This window comes from Ostrinia furnacalis, unplaced genomic scaffold (genome assembly GCF_004193835.3).
Source record: "Ostrinia furnacalis isolate ACB-3 unplaced genomic scaffold, ASM419383v2 OfSCF6699, whole genome shotgun sequence".
Classification (NCBI taxonomy): Eukaryota; Metazoa; Arthropoda; class Insecta; order Lepidoptera; family Crambidae; genus Ostrinia; species Ostrinia furnacalis.
In genome coordinates, this window is record NW_021136938.1 from 434427 (window position 1) to 450629 (window position 16203).

Here is a 16203-nt window from a genome sequence, read left to right on the forward strand (position 1 = left end):
TTTTTGCGAGCATAGACTTATGATATTCTTTTATGCAAAGACTAGTAAATGGATTTTAGGCTATAATTTGGAACAAGCTCAAACAAACTGAATTTCACGCAAGTGAAACCGCATAGATTTGACAAAAATAATAGTGTCAAATATTTCACTGCTATTTAAATAAAAGTTATTCTAATTTAATATACTTCGAAATTGCATTGGCTGAAACGACAGTGCATATAGTTACAAATACTTGTTTTTCACAAATCTAAAGAATTTATAATGTTTTATTACTAATTTTATCTACACAAAATTATCTCATTACGAAACCGCAACAAAATTAGTCGAGTAGTGTGTAAATAATGGCAGGTACAGACTAAAGAGCAAACAAGGAAACACGCTACTGTTTGTAAGGTAAATAAAAATGCGTATTAAAATATAAAAAATCCAACGGGCAGTTAACATATACCTTAGTTTTTTATAAGTACTTTCTTGCGCCACACAATTTCACAGGTGGTGAATTTAGGTAATTCTTGAAGGCATTATCTCCCAGTCAATCAGTAGGCGCGGCAGAAATTAAACTATCTATCCGACTAAAACGGCTCAATACATATAAAGTCGTTGCTTTATGGGAAATAAGTAAATTCACAACCCGATATCCCATCCCAATATTGACTTACAACTATCACCCACTTATCACTAGCCAGTTGAAAGTAAAAATGCCAATAAATGAGTTCCATGCAAATTAATTTTAGTGGATAAACAAAGAAGGAAGTATTTGAAACACATTCGAGAACAATCGATTTTTACACCCACGTAAGCTATATTAGGCTACATTCTATGCAATAAGTTCATTCATTGTCTATAGGTATGCTGCCTTATTTGATTCTCAGTGCGGCTATGACCTACTTCGGAATGGACGGTTAAATGAGTGCGAGCAGATTGAAAAACCTTCAGTAACAGTCAAAGAAATCGATAAATATCTAATATAAATCGGTGATATGATAGATGTGAATGATGTGATACATTGTATACTAGTATTGTTAATGGCAAAAGGAGTGAAAGGAGCACATCATCACGACAAATTGAGTTGGAGAAAGAGTTTGCGCACATAAATAAATGAATATGCTACAAGTAATAAAACAACTAAAGCATTGGCTTTAACAAGTATCAGGAAATAAAGTATAAAAAATATACTGATTATGATAATGAAAGGAGTCACTAAAAATTTTCATATTTTATCCTTCAGCAAAAGTGAAGATAACTCCGACTAACATGACAGACAGTCACTACAACTAGACAATTGTCAAACGCTTAAAAAGTCCCGCTTAACGCGATTATCTCCGAACTCTAAACATCAAAATTAAATTCCCGTTTCGCAGACAGTTCATATTAATCGCATTAACCGCTGACAATGCGCACCCCCGGTGTTGCCAGCTCGACAAATTGTGCGTGAACAAACACGCTGTAGCGAGGGTCGTCTCCGGGACAATGCCGGGGGCGCAAAAATAATGTTTTGCTTAGCTAAAATAACCGATCGTCATACGTGTAGGATAATAGAAGCGTGGAATCCAAATGAGCGCTTGAATGGGAGATATAGATGGCATAATTGATAATAATATTCTCAGATCTTGAGATACTGATTGCTATTGCAAGTTGAATTAAGATGAAAGCTTTAATTTATGAAAAAAAAAGGCTTTTAAATATTACTTATAATCATATTTCAAAACCACTGATTACTTTCCAACCGCCTACGACCGCAAAGGTCTAATAAGAAAATTATTTGCGAAACCAAAGCCTCAAAATAAGCAAACATCCAGAGGACACATCAAATAAACCCGTGCCGGCCACAATTCAAAAGTAGAAACGCGGTGAACCGTGGGAATGAAATAGCAAACATTTTCCCATTTCCCTCAGTGTTGCCACGCTGCAAGACAAACTGCCGCCTGCCGCTGACGCGTCCACTCCGCATTAGGCGCGCTCCGACCAACTAAGTGTGTCACACACACTTATTTTTTCCCCGTGGCGCGTAATTCGCTGACCATGTGCTTCTGACGCTTTTTGATCTATGGCTATACTTGACGTTACAGGTAAGTATCTGTTTTTTGCCGCACCGTAATTAATATTTTTTTAAACTTGCGCTACTTCACTTCCGCGTTGTTTATCAAAAGAATTTCACGAGGCATTCTTTTGCAGTGCCTTTGCATAGTTTTTATGTTGCGGTAAAAGATACAGTTAAAAATCTGACACCTAATTTAAGACACACTTTAATGACATAGGCCGAAAGCTATGATTATTCACACCTGACTATACATTATGTATGTTTCCCAACCGCGAGGCGCGGACACTCGGCTCAAGAAGCGCTTGATGAAGTAACAACATTGAGTGGAAAGCGTTGTTTGTCCACATTTTACCTTCAGGCACATTTACATACTTAAAATATTTTACATCTATTGGACAGGGCTGGTCACGAAGCAGAATATTAATAAATCTTTGGACAATTTCACACAGCGCCAGCTAGCCCCAAAGTAAGCAACTTAATGCTTGTATTATGGGTGCTAGCTTAACGGATATACTACTTATATACCTTTTTTTAATACATAAATATTATACATAGTCACACCCAGACCCGTCACAGAAATTAAAATTCATCATTTCAATTTCTGCCCGGCCGGGAATCGAACCCGGGACCTCTCGGCATAGTAGTCCGTTCTGAACCACTACACCAAACAGCCGACCAAACGAATACAAATGTATTGAATAGAACTCTTCCATTGAGAAATATTGAAAATTAAGATGTTGACATAGACGCGTGGTAAATTATGGATATTTTATGGAAATGCTGAGTTATTTTCAATTACAATAATTATTACGTCAGCATGAAAACATAATGTCCAGTGAATGTAACGTTTAACACGACAACCCTGCAATAGACTAAAATAATTTTAGCTAAAGCCTTCGACTGCATCGACCTCACGCTATTTGCCGACGTGAGCCCGACTGTTGACACAGCCAAGACTCTAGTGGTGGACAAACATGGGACCGATCGGATGGAATTGCTTATTTTATCTGTGCCTACACGGTTCCCTTGTCCCTCCAGGTACGGGAGTCCGGCGTGCTGCAGGGTAGCGTTCTCGGACCGCTTTTTCTAATAACATTTTTTCTAGTGGCAATAATTCGGTGGACAGCATTCGAGAGCGTGTTTTTGTGCTCGAACAGTTTTCGTTTACCGTTTTAATCTGTTCTTGAAGATGCTTATCTGTGCGGAAGCGTGCCGTAATCTCGGTGTTTGTAGTCTAATCACTCGTAAGTATATCCCGTTGTGCTCTATTGTTCATTCATCTTGAGTAATGTTCTTTCACAAAAGGGTTTTGTTATTTGCGCTATTTCAAGTTATTTGGCGTTTTTATCGTAATCGTTGACCGTATTTAGATTGGGTAATCGTTATACTAATTGCTAAATAATGTGATTTAATTATTATTGTATACTTTGCTTTCCATGCCTCGATTTAGAATACTTACGATATACGTATAGAAAAGATTGTTATATGTAACAAAAAAATAAATCAAGATGATAAGTGTGTATTCTAAGAATACTCGTATGAAGAAAAACACTACACTACGCAAATATCTTGTTTAAGTATAATAAATTACTCGAGGAGCTCTCGAAAGCTATTAGACAACAGGTTAGCAGCCAATTAAATAGAGCTTACCGTGTAAATTTACGGTCATAGAAGATTTAATGCGTAATTATGATCGATATGTCTCTTCAATGGGGATGTTGCCTGGGTCAAAAAGCAAGAGTTTTAATTAGTCCGTCAGTTAACTTATCAAAAAATACTCTACACGTATTTTTCACTTTTTCAAACTAATGAAAATTTAAAGAGATAAAGCGCGCCAAAGTTCATAAGAAGAGGCCCGTGACGTCAACGCTTGCTTAAAAATGCCGCACGTCGTGACGTCGTGCGCAACTTCAACGCACCATAACTATGTAATTATTTGTTAGATTGACAAATAAAAATATATGTGTCCAATATTTTTTGATATTAAACATTACGGACTAAAAAAAATTTTTTAGGCAACTAGCCTATTACATATAAGAACATTAGATGAACTACATCTGAAGATGAAGATCTTTAATAATTATTTAGTTAATATGTAGAGATTTATACTACTTGCCAATACAAGATTTTCTAATCAAACAGTAACGTTTCATCGTTGAAATACTGTAAGTCTTATTAAAGAGGTAAGGCAACCAATTTAGCAGTAGAATGAGCATGAGTCATGATAAATCCGAGGTAGTCAAAATCATTTTAGTTCTAGGTTGATCCCAAATTAATCTTTGGCTAAACGGGTCCATAGACTAAGCGTGTTTACTCTTCAATGTTTGGACTTTCTCTGAGGACAGACTACTGGCTGCCTCTCGGATTGGGTTTCCATTTATTGTCTATGCCATTGTCTTTGGAGTGGTGTACGCAGGTCAGTTCATCAGTTTTGAGAGCTCTTTAGGAATTAGTTCGGAACAAGTAATTGGCTTAGCCGCGGTCTAAAATTGTTTGGTAACGGACGCTATGTATTGTGTTAGTTTGTGGAGTAAGTCAGCGACGAAGGTTTGCCGTTTACTTCATGTAGAGGTATAGGATAACTAAAAGCTGGAATTTATACTTAACTGACCAGTAGACACGCTCTACATTTAAATATGATTTTTTAATTTGAGGCTTCTTACTAACGTAATGTTCACAAGCCCGTCTTAATCTTTTCTTATTAATTCAATTGTGCCATTAACATTCACTTTAATTATGGTATTCTTAAATTTCACATTATAGAAAAGTAGGTAATTTACAATAAACACGGCACAATATTAACACCTATTTCTAAAGTGAAGCTTATTAAATTAGCTTGGCTTTAAAATAGGTATTTTTCTAATAACATTCAGATCTCGACTCTTGTCAGGTCACAGAACCCTCAATCTGATATTGAATCCATGCTCAGGCAAGACATTTTCTCATCATACTTTGTGGAAAGCAGAGTAATTATCGTTGTCGGCAAAGACAATAAGCAAACAGAGCCTACCGAGTTATATCGAACAATGGCGGCACCTGAGCCCACAGACTCGCGACATCACTACTGCTCAGTGCTCCCGTGTAATATTGGGTTACACGGTCAAAGACAAAACGGTGTAGATGAGATAGTAGGTAATTGTTGTAAAGTCAAGTGATTTGATAGACCTAGGCATTGCCTTGTCTGTCGTATGCGTCAAGTCGTGTGCCACATATATTATTGTGAATTGCGCACACCACGTAAGTGAAGTTTCAAGTTTCACTTCTGGAGAAATCCATGAAACTTCTACTATAATAAATCAAATTCTATGTTTGTATACAGGCCCTTTTCCGGGCATTTAAGTATACACAACCCACGAACTCAAAAAAAATGTAACACATGTTAAAAAAAGCTTTTAGACTTTTAGAACACTAATGTCATTAATTTGCAATTAGATTAGCGATATTTCTGAATGAGAAAAGTATAAATTCTACTAAATGTACGATGTAGAGCCTTCATTGAAGATTAAAACTCATCGTATGCGACTCATTAAGCATGTTAACACTTCAGGTTTTTTAATAATCTTTGACAGCATACAAGAAAATAATGTTAAGTGCTCTTCCTGGCCATGTTTTTGCTTCTTTTAATTTGTGATGCTTACTTAAGTTGTCTTAAGTTTGTTTTTCGATAATGAGAATGACAGTGAAAGCATAATATTGAAATGTGATCTCGAATATTTATTGAAACGTGCATTAAAAAGAGCTAATTAATAGCATAAATGTTGTATAGATTCTGTATCGCGTCCAAATGTAGGAACAAGATACAGCCTTGGTTTGAATCAATTATTTTTTACTTATTATAACTTCTTTTACAAATATAAGGTTACAAGGTGAAGGTATTCCCTCTCAACTAACCTTTGAACCATGTTGAACTGACGGTGACTCTATATCCAGCAGCCAAAGCTAATTTTCAGTCTTAATTTTGACTATAAAATGGAGCTTTGCTTGGACCTAAAACGTAATCAGGTTTGGACGCCACACTAGATAGCAAAGACAAATACGAAAAGGTAAGTACTTATCTCGGGAATTAATGGATGCAAATAAGCAAACAAATCATAATGTTACATATTTCCTCAAAAATATGCGTGAATCAACACCCTCAGCCCCTAATATTTTGGAATGTTTACGTTTCTTTCCACCCGTCTACACAAACATCATAGTATCAAATAGCGACAGGTATCACTGTTACAGACGATCGCATCTCGAAATTGGCGAATGTAACTCGACACCCACTCGGCGAGTTCGCATCGAGAATGGGGGCGTCCAGTTACGCGCGCCTCGCCGCCATTTTGTCGTCAAAACATTGTAATCGATACGCTAATTCGGAGCTAATTGGTGGAAAGCAGGTGGCGTTATTGTCGATGTTGATTTGGAGCACTTTAATTACATTGTTTGTCGAGCTTTCGGCCATTGAGCAGGTTAATGTTCAATTTTATTTGTGTCTGGCTTTTATTTGACGCCCAATGCGTGGTTTTATATCTTTTTGTGAAATAAAAACATTTTGATATAAACTATGTATATTAAACACTGTATACCTCCTCGGTCATATTATGTACGCACGAAGAAGTATTGCTAAATGACCAGTGACATTCTTTCATGAATAACAGTACCAATAGACATACCTAGCTTTATATTGAATAAGGATCACAATCAACTATTATCTGACTTTATGCTTTCACTGTCTATAATAATGTAGGTAGAGTGTTCATTCATTCATTTTGTAAGACTACAAGTCAAAAGGCTAGTTTATTCTGACCTTGTTTTAGAAAAACATCGGTCAAGTGTGGAGCAGGTGTAGGGCTGACCTAGGGACCTCACGAGTATGGTGACGTAATCACTTCAGTCCTTCAAACGGAAACATAAGTAGTATCTAAAATATTAACGTCTAACGTAGCACTATAATGCTATTTAAAATTGGCAAACTTGGTTCGGTTGTATGTCTTTATTTCTATAATTGTGGGGAACACACAACCATACAATAACAATTAGTTTCTTAATGTTTGTTTTGATCGTAGTAATCGTTACAGTGTATAGTAGTTCACGTCTAAAAAAATTCAACGGTAGAAGCCGCGACTTACTGGCAAACTCTGAGTCGTTAGAGGTAGTATTTTCCTTGGTTTTACTCAAGATGACATAACTGAAAATTGGGCAGTGGATAGAGCTTGTAGCAATGAGTGACTGTGTGCTACGTATTGCCGCAGCAGTCATTGTCGTAGCAATTTAAACATTGCTTTTAAAATATGTAGTTAGTGTTTTTGTAATGATATCGCCCTTGGAGACAGAATTCTACTTAGGGTCACGCACGCTTAAATGATTTGACTAAAAGTGGGTCCTATCGAATGAGCTAATCGTCGTAGCAGTCGTGTCTGTCGTGGCAAGCGTAGTTTCCGTAGCGTCTTAGTCCTAACTAGTGTTACAATGTTTGTGTAGTGTTACAATTTTATGCTAATGGATAGGGAGCCACTTAGGGTCACGCACGCTTCAATGACTTGACTAAAAGTGGGGCACAGTCCTAGCAAATGAGCTACAAATTGTCGTGGCAAGCATAGTTTCACATCTAAAAAAGTTTCAACGATAGAAGCCGCCGACTCACTGGTCAACCTGGGGTCGTTGGAGGCAATGTTTTACACTGAGGGTCACGCACGCATGACTCTATTAAAAGTGGGGCACAGTCCTAGCATTGTCGCAGTAAGAGTAGTTTCACGTCTAAAAAAAGGTTCAACGATAGGAGCCGCCGACTCACTGGCCAACCTGGAGTCGTTAGAGGCAGTATTTTACATATATAACCTGACTAAAAGTGGGGCACAGTCCTAGCAAATGAGCTTCAAATTGTAGTAGCAAAGCTTAGTTTCCCATCTAAAAAAGTTTCAACGATAGAAGCCGCCGACTCACTGTCAAACCTGGGGTCGTTAGAGGCAGTGTTTTACATATCTATATAACCTGACTAAAAGTGGGGCACAGTCCTAGCAAATGAGCTACAAATTGTAAGCGTAGTTGCCATAGCGTCTTAGTCCTAGCAAAAGTGTTACAATTTTATGTATTGATAGGGAACCACCTAGGTTCGCGCAAGTTTAATGACTTGACTAAAAGTGGGGCACAGTTCTAGCAATGTGGCAGTAAGGGTAGTTTCACGTCTAAAAAAAAGTTTCAACGATAGAAGCCGCCGACTCACTGGCAAACCTGGGGTCGTTGGAAGCAGTGTTTTACTTATGACTTGACTAAAAGTGGGGCACAGTCCTAGCAAATGAGCTAATGCTACAAATTGCCGTAGCAGTTGTATTTGTCGTAATAAGCGTAGTTTCACATCTAAAAAAGTTTCAACGTAGAAGCCTGTAAACCTTAGGTGTTTTAGGGTAGTATCTAACACAGGTGCTACCAGTGCTACAAAGTACCGTAACAGTCGTTGTGGTCTTAGAAAGTTTTACAGTGTTTGTAGCAGTTTCACATCTAAAAAAGGTTCAACGATAGAAGCCGCCGACTCACTGGCAAACCTGGGGTCGTTGGAGGCGGGGTACCAGCCGGCGCCACGCATGTCGCCGTAGTGCGGCAGGTCGGCGGGCGCGCAGCCGTAGCCCTGCACCGGGGCTCCGCCGTACAGCGGCACCGCGTACGGGTTGGCAGCCATCCCGCAGGACGCCGCTGGCCCCAGCGGCGAGTTGATGCTGCTGCCGGACGAGTTCGATCTGGGGGGGAAAGAGGCGGTTAATAAAATGCACGTCAAGTTTCTTATTGGTCTGTTCTTCATATCCATGGAGCCACAGTTCCGTCAACGCATTTGCTCATTCACGGACCAGTACTGGAATTGTGTAAAGCCATCGTATTCATTTGAAAGTTCAAAACGTACGCTATATTGTGTCAATCACCTTGTACAGATTTTATCCTACGGTAACAGCACCTCTGATATCACGGTTGTATCACTGAAGCTTCGTGTACTGTGTCAAGTAACAAGTAAGGGAGAGTCCGCTAATTTGGACCAGTTTTTTTCAATCCCATTTTACACATAGTTTTCTTTTGATTTTGCTAATGTCCATGGTATATAATAAAAGATACATTATTCAACTTACTATTTCATAAGTATTAATTAACATGATTGTTGTATATTTAGCACAAATCAACAAAGTACGAGTTCAGAGCTTCGGTCCAATTTAGCCAACCGGTTGGATAATTTGTACCACAGGGTTACTAAATTGGATTTCAATAAATTTCAAGCCTATAAAAAAACTATAGCAAATTATTATACGATACATTCTTAACAAATTAGGTAACGAAAAGGAACAGTAGTTAATAACATAGACAATCGATATTGTTTTACACGCTATCACGATTTTGAGTAAAAGTTTTGTAATTCCAATTATCGTAACACACACTTGTACCTAATCTACTTTGCCAGTCTTTTGCTTTCATTTATTGTTAGTCAAACATAACTACGCTATTATAACTTCAAAATATGATTTACTAAAAAAAATTTCAAAATCCTTTGGTAAAGTTCCATACAACTTGATGTGGTACAATTTAGCCGACTAGGTGATAGTGCTTTTAAAAAATCGGTAAAAAATATAGTTTATAAATACCGAAAAATGTTTCAAATAACTGTAATCCACACTAATTTACGCTTCTAAATAATATATTAGAAACATCCTGTGATTCAATTTAACAAAATTACAAACTAAACATGTATTGTCAAAAGTTACTTGAAAACAATGAAAAAATACTTTTCAAAATAAAACAAACGTGTTTGTTGTCACGGCAAAAACCACATGGCCGATATTAATTGATTTTAGTTGTGTATCGCTGAGTGTTGCAATTACAGACATTCAATAAATACTTTACGAAATATGAGGGTGGTACAATTTACTCGGCGGTACAATATACCGAACTCTCCCCTATATTGAATCACTGACGCAATACTGAAGCACTGGTACTGAAATTGAGTGAACTGTTGATGGAACTGTGGCTTCACGGATATGTGTGAATCGACCATAATTCGATTCGTGGTACTTTTTAATTAGGGAGTAACAAAATTACAACTTGACAGCAAAACTCTTACTCTTGGTATACAGTAAAAGACTGACATAAACCCACTCCGCTCTATAACTTAGGTGCAGATATCAGAATGTTATTTGCAATCTGGCTACAGTGCCGTAAAAAAGTGGTTACAAAAACACAACCTAAATCATAAGCCTAGATAAACTGTAAACTGTAGGTGTAGGTACTAGCTGAAAAAAAAACTACCAATATTAGCCTTAGGCCGGATATGAAATTATAACAACAATGAAATGGCTACTCGTTTCATAATTGTTGCTATAATGGTGGTTTTGGTCAGCGGTCCTTTTTGAGAGTTGAACGGCTTTACACTCTTGATCGAAAACGGAATACAGTGTAAAATTATTAGCATTAACCGCAAATAATACTCCAATGGAGAAATGCAAATTTCGAAAACTAAGAGCCTGATTAAAATAAGTTTTCAGGACAAGGAAATGAATATTTTAATAAAGTCGGTTAACAATACTGCCGTGCTGGCGATATCAGCAGTATCTTTAATTTTTTGCTGTTAAAAAAACCTGTCAGCTCATCTGAAACAGCTTATTTATAGTTTTGCAAAAAAATTTAGTTACTGTTGATATTGCTAACGCCCCAATATCTTCAACAGATAATGCTTTATTGGAATTTCAATTTTCTTCCGCAGCTACTTTAATTTTGTTTGTCGATCTTTTTTAATATTATGCTCTCAAAACGACTTTTTGTTAAAGCTCCCAACGAATAAGCTGTTTTTATCGTACGAATCCTATTTCGCAGCAAATCCTTTCAAATGACTTTTAATTCAAACCCAGGAGCGATGATTAAACAATTTCGGTTAATGTCTGTCCCACACACCCATGCCACCCGCAGCCTGGCGCCGCTCGTCACCTCCAAACAATGGTGGCTTATCTGCCTAATCCCTATTTACACAATTTAATCTCCTTCCATCGCCTCTGTGTCATCCTCAAACCACATCACGCGCAATTCCATACCCTAAACCCCACAGAATAAAAACTACACATAACCTTCTTGGTGGCAAACTTATCTGTCAAAAGTGACACCCCAAGCGCCGCCATTACGATGTTGAGTTGACAAATTAAGTTTTGACAGGGCGGGAAAATTTGCCGCCAACTGTTTTAGGTTAGGTTAATTGGTGATAATTCGGTTTCGTTTGGCTGTTGTCTTTCGATCAAACGCGTGTTTTTGCAATTAATTGCTTCTCGGTGTAATTGCATTACAGTGCTCCAAGTGAAGTTTAATTTAAAATCTCATTTTATATCGTCATTTTCAATATTATAAAATGTAGGCATCTTTTCACTTGAATTATATTTTGGGCAAAACAGTTAAAATATAACAAAACTAGCTTTCCACTTCGCGGCTTCGCCCGCTTGGAATTTTGTCTATCACAGAAACACATTATCGCGCGCGTCCCTGTTTCAAAAACCGGGATAAAAATAAAAACTATCCTATGTCCTTTCCCGGGACTCAAACTATCTGTATGCCAAATTTCATCAAAATCGGTTCAATGGGTTAGGCGTGAAAGTGAGACAGACAGACAGACTGAGTTACTTTCGCATTTATAATATTAAGTACCTATAGATAGTATAGATTAAAAAAAAACAAGTGCAACGCGATTGTGATACCTTTTTCGCATTATTTTCAAAATAAATTGTCATTTTAAGTACCTACTCGCAGTCGGATAGTTTTGTTCACTTATCTAAGTGATAAACACATTTTTTATGACTTTATAATCAGTATTTTTTCTTCCTCTATCAGTAAGAGATGTGACTGCTGGTAACATATTAATTATACTTAATAATTATACTTATAATTAATAATAATAATTGAATGAATAAGTAACAGTAAAGAAAAAGCCTTTAAAATAAAATTCTGTGAAAACGAAGCATTTTCTTGAAATTAAGATTTCGTTGATGTCTTTTGTACAGGAATTTGTATCTTTTTATTTCAAATTTTTTAGTTTTAATTTTCACCATTTTATTTAATTCCCGTTTGTGTATTTTTAAATATAACAATTCTTTCTTGGCGCTAAACATGTGCCTTAAATTACAAAAATTAGATTTTGCTTGTTCTACCAAATAGTGTAAATCTAAAAAATATCGTCATCTCTTCGACTCTTTCTTGCATAACCTCTACCTTTTGGACGAATATCTATCTACCGTCATATTATGTCCGTGCTATGTAGAGTTCACATAACCAGGTACGAAGTTAAATAAGGATCTGTATTTACATGAGTACACACACACTTGCGTGGAGTGCAGAGTCAATGTTTGCGCTAGAGTTTTATGCTCACGTTCTATTCCTATCTAAGTAAATGGTTACTGCCCATGCTTATGGTTGGTAAAATACATGACATATAAAGTTTTCTAAACTTGAGGCTAGTTGCGTCAGTCTTCTTCTTTCAACTCAATATTTATTTATTTATTATTTGATCACCAACAAGGTTACATTGTAGCTCTCACAAAAGTAACTTAAAAAAATGACACTCGTTAAATGCAAACTTAATTAAAGGTGAAAACTACATGCGTTAGAGACTAAAGCAACAGCAATTATGGGTTAAAGACCTGAAAATATTTAATATGGTGTAAAGAAGTCCCTATGCTTATTCTGTGGTCTAGGTTTATATGTTATTAGTATTATTTGTGTTTCAATGTTCAATTGAATATCTGTAATTAAGTATTACATATGCTACATTTCAATGTAGAGCCTGGTTGCAGTTGGAGCATTGCTAATTTAAAAGCGAGGAAGCTACTACTACCACTGTTAGATACGCTTAATTCTTTAAAATACCTAATAATTATTATTTTATCAAGTCGTATTGTTGTTACATTTGAACATTTTAATAAAATTTGTTAATTTCAATACACTACTAACAACTCAGAAATTATGTAAATAAATGCGTACCTAAATTAGAAGACCACATTCTAACATTATGTTTTATCTTACTGCTTTATTATATTTTTGTTTATAATCGTTTTTATTTATTTGTTTCCAAGCTTGTGGCTTATTTCTTGGTTTAGTCGCTTTCTTGTAGTGCTGTAGACAAACCTACACTCACACAAACGAAAATTATTTAAAATAATGTTTGAATAGTTATTAAATTTTTAGCGTTTAGAGTCGCATCTCAAACTAATTTGAATTGGAAGAGCAGTCGCCCGGCAAGCGGAAGGTCGTGGGTTCAATTCCCGCCTTAGGCAGTTCGATTTTTTCAAGTTATTTATAATTTTCAAATGTTTGAATACTTTCGAATAAATATTTGACGATTTGTAAATTCCGCGTTTCTAATTTTAACACACATTTAATATTGACATTTTACTTTCTATTATTCAAAAGATTTAACTGAAATAACATTTTCAACTAATCCTCTAAACATAAACGGTTTTCAAAGGCCTGGGGCCTCGCGCGCATCTACAAGCTTATTCTCTGAATAACCAAACTTGTTAATTTTTTTTTTCTGTACAAAATAATGATACTTTTGATCGACAGATATCCTACTAGTCCTACTTCCTACTCCTACTAATATTATAAATGCGAAAGTTTGTATGGATGTCTGGATGTTTGTTACTCTTTCACGCAAAAAGTACTGAACAGATTTAGATAAAACTTTACATTATTATTGTTTATAACCCAGATTAACATAGAGGCTATAATTTATGCCGATCTGTGACACTAAATTTCACGCGGTTGAAGCCGCGGGCAAAAGCTAGTTTTCTAATACTTCCTTAATTTCATTTTAGTGCTAATATTATATTTATGTAGATAAGGTATTACGCATTATGAATTACAAATTGAATCATGGCCATTTGAAATCTTCAAAGCTTCTGATTGAGTAATTCGATAGAAAAAGGTTATTTTTCAAAGTTTGGATTGTGAAAATAATTAAGTTTTTTAAAAGTACAAATTCAAAACCGATTATTTGGTTAGGTTAGTTATGGTCACATACCGTTGCGTTGAAGGTGTCGGACAGGGTTTTATTTTAGGTCACCGTGTTTTATAAATTGTAAAAAATACATTCAATAAATTGTAAAATAGCGCAGTATAAAATGTTCAAGGTTATTTAATTCTTTAGTATTACTTTGTAAAATTGTAATACCAATTTTGTCAATAAATAATATACCTAGTATTGAAATTTTATCAAATACTTAAATAATTAATTTTGATTCTTGTAAGAATATTTTTTCCAAACTATACGTTAATGTTTGACAAAATTGCGATAATTTTAATGAATAGCACTAGATGGTACTTACTAGAAACTGCAAGTATTGCTCTCATTTCAAATTGTTTGAAAATTAAACAAAATGTTGCTCACCATTTAATTTTGTTCACTAATAAACACAACCATAGTAGCCAGCTTCTTTCCTATGATTTAGGCCTAAAGTTATAAATAATAGCACAAGATAATGTGTTTTATATTAGAAAATTTTAAAAGTCGGAATTTTTAATTCATATAGGTTCAAATTTAATTAAAAGCCATGAAATAAAACTGATTTATTGACAAATTAACTTTTATATCTTTATAAAGCCTTTGATTAAGTGAACCTTAAAAGTTCAATTGAATCCGGAATAAAAAATATTCTAAAAGTTTATTTTGAGATATTATTAAATGTACAACTAAAAAATATTTATTGTGTTAATTAAGTAGGTAGTCACTATTCTTCATTCCGTTTGTCCTATGTAAGCTGGGGTGTCTAGCAGGGTTTTATTTTATGTCCACATTTAACATTTTAATTTAATATTTTCATTACTGAAAAAATAATTATTGAAATTTATAGAAGGTTTTTTATAGAAGAAGGAATTGTTGGTGTTTTAAATAGTTAATTATTAATGAAACTTTTTAAACTATAATTTAAATAAGTTTAAAATTTTAAAAGGTCACTTAGTTTAAGTATTTGTTTGTTGTTTAAAACATATACATACATAAACATGTTATCTTCAACGATCATTTCGCGTCGCGTCTTCAGCCAAGTGTTCCGCAAGGTCGCACTATAAGTCCATTATTGCATTTAGCATTCGAGCCGGATTTGTTTATAGTCGAGGCACACGAGAGCCCGGCGCTCCAAGAGTCCTCGTGGCGTCACACATTCACTCCGTCACTTGACCGCGGCCACGACATACCTGCACAAACGTCACCGAACTATATCCTTCGACTACCGACCCGCCTCGAGTGCCCTCGTCGGGACCTTCGGCACTCGAAAAATCAGCGGGTGGAGGGCCCCCCCCTCGATCGATCCACGCACCTGTACGGCGACGGCGGGTTGTTGGCGAGCTCCAGCTTGCGGTACTCCTCGATGGGCGACAGGATGTCGGTGACGGAGAACGGCGTGGAGTGCTGCAGCTGCAGCTGCGACAGGTTCTGCTGCAGCAAGGCCGACTTGGGCGAGAGGCTCATCGCCAGCTCCGCGGCGCTCAGCTCCGGCAGCGCCTCCGCCGGACACGGCGAGTAGCCGCCGCCCTCCGCGGACATCCGACCGACCACTCGACGCCACTCGACGGCTCAGCCTCTAGTGGCTCTCGGGGCGAGAGTGGCGGCCGGAGCCCCCGGCGCGGCCTCGGCCCTCGGGGGCCCCGCCCCGTCGGCGCGCGCCCTATGGCGGCGGCGGGCCGCGGCGATTGGCCGGGCGGGCCGCGCGTGGGGGGCGTCGGGCCGCGCAGTCTGCTGGGCGCGGCTGAGGCGTGCGGTGGGGGCGCTAATTGTCCCGTTCGATACTGTGGCGTCGCGTACCTACTCATGTATGAGCGAGTTAATTAATGTTCAGCGTTTGTTATAATGACAGGGGACATCCGGTTCGGCTGTGTTTAGTTTAAGTAAATAGATTGTTAGACGAGTTGTTTGTGTAAGTACTAAGTTACGCCTACGTGTGAGGGGTAGTTAAGTAACATTGTACCTTCTAGTGTTTATTTTTTATATTTTGTTTCATATTACCTACCAAAAGTACCTATAGGAAACTTGCTTGGAAACTTGTCATCTTCTTATACAGTTTTGTTGTAACTTAGTATGGTTAAGTTAACGTCATCAGCGTATTTGATATTGTTAACTATGTATTAACTTTTAAACTTGCGGATTTGAGTTACTTACTTTCAATGCTGTT

The 16203-nt window shown here is 36.9% G+C and overlaps 1 protein-coding gene across 1 annotated transcript in view; it reads right to left on the bottom strand.

Annotated features, from left to right (window-relative positions):
• LOC114362741 (thyroid transcription factor 1) overlaps positions 1–15623 on the bottom strand; it is a 44457-nt gene extending 28834 nt beyond the window's left edge. The window contains exons 1-2 of the mRNA XM_028318262.1: positions 15352–15623; positions 8561–8760 (exon numbers count right to left, since the gene is read on the bottom strand). Of these exons, the coding sequence (XP_028174063.1) occupies positions 8561–8760; positions 15352–15578 (427 nt within the window). The 5' untranslated portion in view covers positions 15579–15623. The remainder of the gene's footprint in view (positions 1–8560; positions 8761–15351) is intronic.
• Positions 15624–16203: the final 580 nt, after the last annotated feature.